Genomic DNA, 13,018 nt, shown 5'->3' with positions numbered 1-13,018 from the left:
AATTTAAAAATAATTTTTCTTTTTTTTCTTTTTGAGTTGGAGTCTAGCTCTGCCATCCAGGCTGGAGTGCAATGGTGCCATCTCGGCTCACTGTAACCTCTGCCTCCCAGGTTCAAACAACTCTCCTGCCTCAGCCTCCTGAGTAGCTGGGAATACAGGCACATACCACCACGCCCAGCTAATTTTTAAGTTTTTAGTAGAGATGGGATTTCACCATGTTGGCCAGGCTGGTCTTGAACTCCTGACCTCATGATTCACCCACCGCTCTCTCAAAGTGCTGGGATTATAGGCATGAGCCACTGCACCTGGCCAAAATAATTTTTCAATATTGACAAAACAATTTAAATATGTGCAAATAAATGGAGATGTAACCAGATTTTCCTCCACATGGGAAAACATGAGGTCATCTAAAGGAAAAATATTGCTGAAGGTAACATTTATTTGTATTTTTATTTTTGGGATGCAGTCTCCCAGGTTGGAGTGAGTGGGATGATCTCGGCTCACTGCAATCTCCGTCTCCTGGGTTCAAGCAATTCTCCTGCCTCAGCCTCCCGAGTAGCTGGGATTACAGGTGCCCATCACCACACATGGCTAATTTTTGCATTTTTAGTAGAGACAGCGTTTCACATTGTTGGCCAGGCATCGCGGTCTCCCAAAGTGCTGGGATTACAGGCATGAGCCATTGCACCCGGCCGTGAAGATAATATTTAAAATTCTGATATTTAGTGTTCAATCGCAGAATGAGTTAAGGATGGAATAATAAGGTAAATTGTAATTAACAAAGTATAATTCATTTTCAGTACATTTGCTTCTGCACAGCAACAATTAAAAACAAATTAAAATTTTTTTTAAATGAATCAGATTTTTTCCCATTATTATTTTTCCACTTCTAACTGGACTCTGAAAGTTGCTGCAACAGAACAATCGCTATAATCCTTTTACTCTAAAGTCAGAATATGTAGTCAATGTAAAATTTCTGATAGTTATCCAAAAAAGAAGCCAAAATTGTTTTGGAACATTTGTTTCAGTTTTTACTACAAATCAGGTAAGACTTTTTCTTTAGACTAGAAACTATGCCATTACTTTTAACTGAAAACAACCAGATAATATCTGCAAATGTAATCAGCCAATCAGTTAATTCAGAAAAAAGGTGGCACATAATCATAAAACTTATTTTTTCACTGAATTGATACATTGGCACTGTCAGACAGTTAAATCTATATGTGTATTGATCTACAATCTAAAATTTCAATAGTCAGTAGTCTCAGGCTTCCATAATACAAGATTTTCTTTTTTATTATGTATTTTCAAGAATTTTTGGAAGGATCATTGGGAATAAATTAATGGAAGAGATTGAAGAAAATAAAAGTCAAATAGTTCTTCTTTTTTTTTTTTTGAGACAGATTCTCACTTAGTGCTCAGGCTGGAGTGCAGTGGCATGTTCTGGGCTCACTGGAGCCTCTGCTTCCACCTCCCAGGTTCAAAGTATTCTCCTGCCTTAACCACCCGAGAAGCTGGGATTACAGGTGTGTGCCACTATGCTTGGCAAAGTTTTGTATTTTCAGTAGAGACAGGGTTTCGCCATGGTGGCCAGGCTGGTCTCAAACTCCTGAGCTCAAGCCATCCATCCGCCTGCCTCAGCCTCCCAAAGTGCTAGCATTACAGGCATGAGCCACTGTGCCCGGCCCATTGATTGACTCTTTTTCCATTTGTTCATTCTTCAAATTCATAACAATGATTTTATTCTTTTCTAAGCATATTAATATTGACTATAACTTAAATATTAGTATGTTGATATTTTAAATTTTTGACATTGGTCCACCATGTTTCACTGACATAATGAAATCTTTTTTAGTGTACCTTGAAAACTTTTATTGAAGAAGGAATGAAATATTGCATTTTCAAAGATGGATAAGTTATAATACAGGATTAGATAAAACTGCATTATCTATTATCATTAAATTATGATCAAAACTAGATAAATATTCAAATGTGTAAAGTGAAATACTCAAATGTGTAATATAACAAGGGAATTCATACAGTTTTACATGTGGAAAAAGCAATTTAAAGAAAAATGGTTTAGATGCATATAGACTTATAAATGCCTGATCTAACACTATATTTTTTTACATAATTAATTTCAGTCTCATCAAATTTTCCAGTAACCTAGACAACTTTACAGTTACCCAGCTAAAATTTCTGTAGTCAAAGGCTTAAATTTCATTAGGTGGTTGGCAAAGTAAACCCTACCTGGTCACAAAATTAGCTTTCATTTACTAGGACTAAGTTTCATTTGCTTTGTACCACACATTTGACTCTTTGGTAAAGACATTGATATTCCATAGGAAATAAAATTTCTAGAACTTGGGAAGCACTGTAAATGAAAACATTAATTCTGAAAAAATTCTGAGTTCTTAATGTATCTGTTTTGTTTGTTTTTGTATTTTAAAATATAGCTTTGGGTAGAATGAAGAGAATTAAAGGAAGGAGATTCTCTTTTTAAAACATGTTTTTATGAAATAATAAATTACCCAAAGTGGAGAATAACTCTTGCAGGTTACAAGTATGCCTTTTGATTATCAGTTGTCTTATGGAATTAAGTAATTAAAAATTAAATAATTTATCACCCTCATAAGATATTAAATGGATCTTCTGAAATCATTATAGTAAAGTCTTAGTTAAGTCTACTGTTTAACAATAGTTGATTCAAAATATTCACATTTTTGTGTGTAAGAGAAACCTTTAAGAATTCAACACTCATTTTATTTTTAGTTTTATTTATATGCCTTATTCAGTAAAGCACACAAATGTAATGTAATCTGCCTCAGTAAATGTGTATTATGTAATTCGTTAAGTTGTATTCAGATAGGTATATAATTTTGTGGGCATGTGATGACTACAACTCAATGTGTACTGATGCTGGTCAAAACCAAAGGGTTAAACTTTTCAGATTATATCTGGTAGCAATTGTTAAGTGGTTCCCCCCAAATATCTTCACCCTGAGGATTTTTAGTTGGATTCTAGGTAATCAATCTTTTAGCGAATGATAAGTTAATATGTGGTTGTAGAAATATCACATTTTCAAACTCTGTAATTTTGTCTGCAGCCGAGTCTGCAGATGAATGGAGGGGTTCAACTATTCCAGAGTATCTGAATTCGTGTTACTTGGACTTACTGATTCACCTGAACTCCAGATACTCTTCTTTGTGGTGTTTTCTGTCTTCTATTTAATGACCACGTTGGGCAACTGCCTGATTTTGCTCACTGTCCTATCCACCTCACACCTTCACTCTCCCATGTACTTCCTGCTCAGCAACCTGTCTCTCATTGACATGTGCCTGTCCTCCTTTGCCACACCAAAGATGATTATGGACTTTTTTGCTCAGCGTAAGACCATCTCTTTCGAAGGCTGCATTTCTCAGATCTTTTTTTTGCACCTCTTCACCGGGACTGAGATTGTGCTGCTGATCTCCATGTCTTTTGACAGGTATATTGCCATATGTAAACCTCTCCATTATTCGACAATTATGAGCCGAAGAGTGTGTGTTGAGCTTGTGCTAGTTTCTTGGACAGTGGGCTTTCTGCATACAATGAGCCAATTAGCTTTTACCCTCTATTTGCCCTTCTGTGGTCCCAACGTTGTAGACAGTTTTTTCTGTGATCTTCCTTTGGTCATCCAGCTAGCTTGTATAGATATTTATGTTCTTGGGATCTTCATGATTTCAACCAGTGGTGTGATTGCTCTTATAAGTTTTCTGCTTTTGCTCACCTCCTACATCATTGTTCTTATTACTGTCAGGGACTACTCGTCCACAGGATCCGCCAAAGCTCTTTCTACTTGTACAGCACATTTTATTGTTGTGTTAATGTTCTTTGGGCCCTGTATTTTCATTTATGTGTGGCCTTCCACAAACTTCCTGGTAGACAAAATTCTCTCTGTTTTCTATACCATCTTCACTCCCTTTCTGAATCCACTTATCTATACTTTGAGAAACCAGGAAGTGAAGACAGCGATGAAGAAGAAACTGAATACCCAATATTTCAGTCTTGGGAAAACTGTTCCATGATACTACGTACAGTGAATAGAGATCTCCTTTGTGAGATATATTAACAGTTATGTTCTTAGAGCAATCAAAAAATTAAAGTTAGAATTTACCTTTCAAATTATTTAGTTTAAATTTATGAAAAGAAGTCAGGGATAAGAAATGTGTGACATCTTGATGAAAAGTTAGCGCAGTGTTTACAAGGCTTTTGAGTTATAGGTCTACTTGATAATCTGGTGAAATGTAAAGGTTATCTTCGTAGAAAAATGAACATATCATCAAAATTGTGAATATAAATTCAGGACTTCATAGACCTCTGGGTCCTACAAACATACCTCAGATTAAGACAACTTAGAGAAGCATGAGATAAAATATGATTCTCCTGTTTTCTAATCCAGAACATTCGTATTCTGCACAGCCTTGTGGTACTCTGATGGTGTTTAGATTAATTTAGAACTATAATTAGCAGTGTAGGACAAAACAGGTTTTTTAAAAAAAAACACTGGGAATAGTTTTATGGGAAAATTTATACTGTGAAGAGATTCTTTTAGGTAATGTTCAACAATCTCGATTTAAGGGGTTCAGTTATTTGAGTTCTGTGTCAACTTTGAAAATAAGAGAACAGTTCGAAGAATCAGAAATTTAGCAATACAGTTTCTTAACAGGTGTTTGTATCACTATCACACTTCATAATTAATATAGCAAATAATCAAATAATAATTTGTAAAGTTTAAATCATAGCAAACTACCCAAATCTGACTGGTTTTCAAAACCTGGCTGAAAATTATAGATATGATGAATTTATTTACAATGTTTGGGAAAAATATTAGCTATTAAATTAATGATAACTTTTTCATTTCCAAAATAAAATTTTGCAGCATATTATTAGTCTTAGAAGAAGCTTTGTGTCTAATTTTCAACATAATATAACCTGTGGAAAGAAAGGAAAAAAGAATTTAAGAAATATATAGCATGATTCTCCCTAATTTGGTATATTATTGATCATGTTAAATCGATTTTTTTTTATGACAAGAGAGTCTTTGAAATCAGTCAGCCAGTCCAATTTTCTAACAGCTGAAGTACTGAAGGTCCGGAGAATTCACAGAACTGGTTGAAGGCTGAATCACTGTAAGGGGCAAAGACATTTCTCTAGACACACATGGACCCTGGAATTAAATCTTGATTCTGTCATTTCCTAGTTGTATTATCCTTGGGGATTCACTTTACTTCTGTCCCTTTTTCATCTCTAAAAAGACTGTAAAAGGTAAATTAAATATTTATCATAACTTTTTTATGGAAAGTATACAGAATGGATTCTAAAAATGTCATTTCTATTTCCCTATGACTTCTACACAAAATACATCTTATATTAAAGTAGTATGCCTTTGAAGAATAACTTCTTTCAAAAAAAGTCACTAGCAGGTTAAATTAGATATTCTAGTTTTAGGATGTCTTTAAGACTGCAGCTTGTTAAAGACATATGACGGAAAAACTAATAGAACATTTTCCAGTTTTTCATTAGTAGTATGGTTGGGTGGGGTGACAAAACTAGGTTAGATTGCATGGTATCTTGATATACGGATAAAAATGTGTCTACTTAAAATAACTGACGTATATAAAAAGAATTCTGGAAGCAATCTGTTATCATAGATTTGAACAGTGAGTAGCATGAGCAAAACACAAGACTTTGCCTTGCAAAGAAAGAAATGGCATTAATAGTTTTGCCACTTAAAAGTCCAAGATAATTGTAAAACATGCTTCAACACAATCTCCAAGCCAAATATTTAACATTAAATAATGTGCAGAAGCTTATGAAGAAACGTAGTGTTGGAGCTAGATATAAAACCACATTTTAAATTTGAAACACCAGTTCATTTTAACCAAATCATGAACTCTTCCTTCTTGCCTTGAGTCAGTTAGGCATATGAAAAAAAAAAAAGGTTAAAATGGAAATGTACTTTTGCCTCATTCCCACTTTCCTGCCCAAATTCTCATCTTTGTTTTTGAATATAAATCTCTGCTCCTGAAATGTCAATCTTTAGTTCAATAAGTATTTGTTGAACATCTACTCTGTTTCAGGTCCTTGCTGGATGCCGGAGATCCACTAAAATACAAGATCTGTTTCTCTTGTCGTTGAGGGACATGTATCCAGCAATTAGTTAGATCACTGTGTTGTAGGTATCAATTCCAGGGTCACAGATTTCTTGTTTTGCAACGTTGAGCAAGTTTTTTTCAATGTTTCTAAGCCTCAGTTTTTTTACCTACAAAATGTGGTAGTAATATTTAACCATTAGTAATGTGAAAATTAAGCAAAAATATCTGTAATATATTTAACGATGCTTGGTGTTCATTAATGCTTTAATAAATACTAACTAATAATATTATTGTTATTGTTGCTGTTGCTTTAAACATGCGTAAAATAGCAGGTACTGGAATGGAAATAAGGGTTCTTACTTGAAATTCAATGGCAGAATTTCATACTGTAATAGGATGTATCAATTTACCTAGTATTAATTATTGTTAAAATGCTGGATTTTTATCAATTATTATTAGTCTTTGATGCACTTCTGTAGTTAGCATTGTCCTTTGTATGCATTGGCCTTTGTATATGTTTCCAAAGAAGTACTATACTTTTAGGGTTTCTTATTTTGAATTGAAGTATATTCCAAGATTGCATAAAAGGGAAAAATAATAAATACACTATGTTTTATAGGTCAATGTCTTGTTTTTTTCTACAACAATGATTTTAAATAAAATAAACATGGTTAAAAAAACCTGCAGTATTTTGTCCCTCATCTTTTACCCATTCAAAAAATAGTCATGGAAATGCTTTAAGTTCTTATATATATCAATTGAGAAATAAATGACTTAATAGTTATCTATTGAATTTTTAAAAAACACATTAATGTACAAGGCAGACTTTGTCCAGATTTATAAAAATATAAGAAATTGCTTATTTTGAGACATGGTAGAATGTACTGTTCAGGAAGTTGTTAAAAATAGAACCATAAAATTAAAGCATGAAGTAAGACATTTCATCTGACTAGTGAAGCCCTAAAGCTGGAGAATAAATATCTAATCTCTACTAGAGAATTTATGGTATTAGAACACATTCTGGGGAAACAGTTAAGCCCTGAACTGTGACTGTGCCCTCAAAGCCTTACTCATGGATCCTAGTTAACATTTCTGCATAAATACAGGATGTCAGATTAGCCATTCTTCGACATGTTACACATGCCAGTATCTGAATATGGCTCTCACATTTGCAGTACCCTTGACTCCTCAGACTGCACTTTAGGTGACTCACTCGAGAGCTCTTGTCTTCAAAGAAGGAAGATGAGTCAGAGGTACAAAGAGAATAAACTGGAGAGTAGAAGGAAAGGGAAAATGGATGTAGTCAAATAAATAATTAGCTATTAATATATTCACAATTTTGATTCCTTTTTTCTCATCTACTACCCTATACAATCCACTAAATAGTCCTCCTATTTTAATAATATATATTGACTTCATTTATGTCTCTTCATCTCTGCTGCCATCTCCCTAGATAAGGCAGTCTCTACTGCACAGTAGTACCACCTCACAGTATACTATTATAGGGTAGTACATAGAGCACTGCTTAGTCAATACTATTGCAACGAACTGCGAGTTGGCCTCTCTACCTTTCTCCTCATGGTTTCCCATCTTCATTCTCCACAGAAGAGCAAGAAGTATTTCCAAAACATAAATGAGCAGGAGGAATAGTGGAGCACAAGTTGGGTTCTTCATCTGTATATCATATACTCTCAAGAGGTCTATGAATAGAATCCAGGAGGTCTGGGAACCTAGGTGAAAAAATTACACATTTATTTTTTACTAATATCTAATTGACATGTAACATTTCTTTCAATTACGAATGTAATCAGTATTATCAGTACTTGTGATAATGTCATCACAAATACATTTATGTCATAAAAAACTGTTGCAGAAATCTCACAATATTATGAAAGATCACTATTTCATTTTATTTTTTAACTTTTATTTTAAGTTCAGGGGTACAAGTGCAGGTTTGTTACACAGGTAAACTTCAATCATGAGGGTTTGCTGCACAGATTATTTCATCACCCAGGTATTAAGCCTAGTAATCATTAGTTATTTTTCCTGATCCTCTCCCTCCTCCTACCCTTCTGTCTCTGAAAGGCCCCAGTGTCTATTGTTCTCTTCTTTGTGTCCATGTGTACTTAATATTTAGCTCCTACTTATACATGAAAACATGCAGTATTTGGTCTTCTGTTTCTGTGTTAGTTTGCTAAGGATAATGACTTCCACCTCCATCCATGTCCTGGCAAAGGACGTGATCTCATTCTTTTTATGGTTGCATAGTATTCCATGGTGTATATGTACTACATTTCCTTTATCCAGACTATCAGTGATGGGCATTTAGGTTGATTCCATGTCTTTGTTATTGTGAATAGTGCTGCAATGAACATATACATGCATAGGTCTTCATAATAGAATAATTTATATTCCTTTAGGTATACACCCAGTAATGGGATTGCTGGGTTAAATGGTATTTCTGTCTTTAGGTCTTTTTGAGGAATTGCCACACTGTCTTCCACAATGGCTGAACTAATGTACACCCCCTCCAACAGTGTGTAAGCATTCCCTTTTCTCTATAACCTCACCAATATCTGTTATTTTTTGACTCTTTAGTAACAGTCATTCTAACTGGTGTGAGATGGTATCTCATTGTGGTTTTTACTTGCATTTCTCTAATAATTAGTGATGTTGAGTTTTTAAAATATGATTATTGGCTGCACGTATGTTTTCTTTTGAAAACTGTTCATGTCCTTTGCTCACTTTTTAATAGGTTGTTTTCCTCTTGTAAATTTGTCTAAGTTCCTTATAAATGATGGATATTAGACCTTTGTGAGATGCATTATTTGAAGAAATTTTCTCCTATTCTGTAGGTTGTGTGTTTACTCTGTTGATAGTTTCTTTTGCGTGCAGAAGATCTTTGGTTTAATTAGATCTAATTTGTCAATTTTTGCTTTTGTTGCAATTTCTTTTGGCATTTTCATCATGAAATCTTTTCCCATGCCTATGCCTTGAATGGTATTGCCTAGGTTGTCTACCAGGGATTTTATAGTTTTGGATTTTACATTTAAGTCTTTTAGCCATCTTGAGTTAATTTTTGTATATGGTGTATGGAAACAGTTCAGTTTCAATCCACTGCATATGGCTAGTCAGTTATCCCAACACCATTTATTGAATAGAGAATTCATTTTCCATTGCTTGTTTTTGCCAGGTTTGTCAAAGATCAGATAGTTGCAGGTGTGTGGTCTTATTTCTGGGTTCTCCATTCTGTTTCATTAGCCTATGTGTCTATTTTTGTATCAGTACCAAACTGTTTTGGTTACTGTAGCCCTGCAATATAGTTTGAATTCAGGGAGTGTGATGCCTTCACCTTTATTAGTTTTGCTTAGGATTGCCTTGACTATTCAGGCTCTTTTTTTAAAATTCTATATGAATTTTAAAATAGTTTTCTCTAGTTCTGTGAAGAATGTCAATGGTAGTTTGATGGAAATAGCACTGTGTCTATAAATTGTGTTGGGCAGTATGGCGCTTTTAACGATATTGATTCTTCCTATCCATGAGCGTGGAATATTTTTCCATTTGTTTGTGACATCTCTGGTTTCTTTGAGCAGTGGTTTGTACTTCTCCTTATAGAAATCTTTCACTTCCCTATTTAGCTTTATTCCTAGGTATTTGATTCTTTTTGTGGCAATTGTGAATGGAATTTCATTCCTGATTTGGTTCTCAGCTTGACTGTTGTTCATGTATAGGAATACTAGTGATTTTTGAACATTGATTTTGTATCTCAAGACTTTGCTGAAGTTGTTTATCAGCTTAAGAAGCTTTTGGGCTGAGACTATGGGGTTTTCCAGATACAGGATCATGTCGTCTGCAAATAGGGATTGTGTGACTTCCTCTTTTCCTATTTGAATGCCCTGTATTTCTTTCTCTTGCCTGATTGCCCTCGCCAGAACTTCCAATACTATGATGAATAGGAGTGGTAAGAGAGGGCGTGGTTATCTTGTGCCAGTTTTCAAGTGGAATGCTTCCAGCTTTTGCCCACTCAGTATGATGTTGGCTATAGGTTTGTCATATATGGCTCTTAATATTTTGAGGTAGGTTCCTTCAAAGTCTAGTCTGTTGAGTGTTTTTTATCATGAGGGAATGCTGACTTTTATTGAAATCCTGTTCTGCATCTATTGAGATAATCATGTGGTTTTTTGTTTTTAGTTCTGTTTACGGATCATCACTATTTTAAAATTGGTTTAGCTATTAGATTCTCACTAGATCTTTTATTCAGTGTGTTCAGAAAGCACTTGTATTACTATATCACAATTGAAAAAATATTTGAAAACTACAGTTTAGTATAATTGACTTTCTTTGTGTTCTTATATTCTTAAATTTATTTTAAATTGACAATAATTATACATATTTATGGGGTACATAGTGATGAGATACATACAACATGTAGAGATCAGATCAGGGTAGTTGGCATACTCATCATTTCAAACAAGTATCTTTTTTTTTGTTGGGAATATTTGATATCTTCTCTTCTAGCTATTTGAAAATATAAAAAATATCATTTTTGGCTATAGTCATCCTATAGTGCTATAAAACATAAGAACTTGTGTCTCCTATCTAGCTGTAATTTTGTATCCTTTAACAAATATCTCCCTTTCTCCTTTTTTCTTACATTTTTCAGCCTCTAGTAACCTCTATTCTGCTTTTTCCTTCTGGAAGATTAACTTTTTTTTTGAGACAGAGTCTAGCTATGTTGCCTAGGCTGGAGTGCAATGGTAATATCTCTGCTCACTGCAACCTCCGCCTCCCGGGTTCAAGCGATTCTCCTGCCTCAGCTCCCCGAGTAGCTGGGAATACAGGGGCCTGCAACCATGCCCGGCTAATTTTTGTATTTTTAGTAGAGGCAGGGTTTCGCCATCTTGGCCAGGCTGGTCTCAAACTCCTGACAGGTGATCTGCCCTCTTCGGCTTCCCAAAGTGCTGGGATTACAGGCGTGAGCCACCGTGCCTGGCCATGATTAACTTTTTAAAATTTCCACATAAGAATAAGAACATGTGATGAACAGCTTTTTGTTCCTACTTTATTTCACTTAACATAATGTACCCCAGTCCCACACATGTTGTTGCAAATAACATGATTTCGTTATTTTTATAGCCGAGTAATATTCCATTGTATATATGTACTGCATTAAAAAAATCTCTTCATCTGCTGCGAGACACAGGAAGATTCCATGTCTTGGTTATTGTGAATAGTGCTGCAATAAATATGAGGGTACAGCTGTCTCTTTGATATATTGATTTTCTTTCATTTGGATAAATGCCCAGTAGTGGGATGGATGGATCATATGGTAGTTCTATTTATATATATATATATATATATATATATATTTTTTTTTTTTTTTTTAAGGAAACTCTGTGTTGTTCTTCACAGTGGTTGTGCTAGTTTATATTCCCACCAATAGTGTATAAGAGTTCTCTTTTCTCCACATCCTCACTGGAATTTATTATTTTGTCTTTTTGATAATAGTCATCCTAACTGGGGTGAGACAATCTATCATTGTGGTTTTGATTTGCACTTTGCTGATGATAAGTGATGTTGAGCATTTTTTCTATATATTTATTGGCCATTTTTAATTCCCTGTATATTTTATGTGTGCAAGATATTATTCTGAGAAGGGTTCAGATTTCACTAGACTTCCAAAGGAGTCTATGATGCATTTGTATATGCACACAAACACACAAACACACACACACAGTTAAGAACCCCTGGAGTAGGGATCGAGAGCACCATAATTGAAACTGGATTGCCTGATTTCAATCCAGCTTTTCACCATTTACCAGGTTCGTGGCTTGGGGAATGTTAATTAGTTTCTCTATTCTAATTTTCTCATCATCTTCTAAGCAGAGTTTGTAAATTAGCAGGCTGCAAGCTACGACTGTCCTCTATTCCCAACATGTTTTGTGTTCCCTCAAATATTTCTAAAGAAATCAAATTAATTACCAAGATTAGATAGTGGAAAGTTTCATAAACAAATACAGACTTATTTATTTTCATGAAAAAATGAAACAAATGTAAGCCTGCTAATATTTGACCAGAATTCCAAGTTGGAGCTGAGCTTTTAGATGGAATTACAAGAGACCTCATCTCTCTGTTTTGTTTTCCATCAGGCCACTCCATTCATATATATTATACCAGCAGTTCTGCCTACATGAATAGAGCAGCCTGGTGCAAAACAGAGCATGCCCTTTCTACCACCATGCCTACAGCTTTTTTTTGCATCTCTAACTCTCACTTTACTGTAATCCATCCTTGTTCCTAGCCTTTCATGCCTTACTCCCAACAAACATAGCATTTGTTGAATCACCAGGAATATAATGTTCTTACAAATTATTCCTATATGAGACTTTAGGTCAAGTAGGGTTATAGAATCTGTTATAGTTCTATCCTCTTCTTGTTTTATACCTGTCTCCCCTTGTGTCCTGATTCGTTTTCTGTTTGTACTCTAGCAGAAATCTGTTTTCAGTCATTGGCATTTCATTATACACTGAAGAGCTATGCTAGCTCTTCCAAAGATATGTCTAATTATAAGAGGATAGGATTTTTCTCTACATGAAGTATCTCAGAATTAGTTAGTAGGGAGGAGATGACTGTCATAAGTTGGGTTTTCTGCCTTTTAGGCTCCTTTCAGTAAAGATAATCCAAGAAATGTTTTTTGGCCCTTTTTACATATCAGAATCTGTGAGATGTACTGAGGAAACAGAAATGATAATACAACTTTCCTATCCTTGAAGAGATTATATTCTAATAAGGGGAAAGATAATTGCCATGGTGTAAATTTGCATGTAGTGATACGGGAAGCTAGGAAAAGGCAAGTCTAAATGTCCCTGGCAAAGTCAGTG

The 13,018-nt window shown here is 34.7% G+C and overlaps 1 protein-coding gene across 1 annotated transcript; it reads left to right on the top strand.

Moving 5' to 3' along the window:
• The first annotated feature begins 3,122 nt into the window (after nt 1–3,122).
• LOC102134236 (olfactory receptor 4K2-like) lies at nt 3,123–4,067 on the top strand. The gene has a single exon (XM_005560658.4). The coding sequence runs from the start codon at nt 3,123–3,125 to the stop codon at nt 4,065–4,067; it is 945 nt and encodes a 314-aa protein (XP_005560715.3).
• The last annotated feature ends 8,951 nt before the right edge of the window (nt 4,068–13,018 follow it).

This window comes from Macaca fascicularis, chromosome 7, assembly GCF_037993035.2.
Source record: "Macaca fascicularis isolate 582-1 chromosome 7, T2T-MFA8v1.1".
NCBI lineage: Eukaryota > Metazoa > Chordata > Mammalia > Primates > Cercopithecidae > Macaca > Macaca fascicularis.
The sequence above is the reverse complement of the archived record's forward strand: the minus strand, read 5'-3'. Positions and strand labels throughout refer to the sequence as shown.

What these genes read in the sequence shown, in the direction of transcription:
- LOC102134236 (XM_005560658.4), top strand. Translation starts at nt 3,123, where the DNA reads ATGGAGGGGTTCAACTATTCCAGAGTATCTGAATTCGTGTTACTTGGA.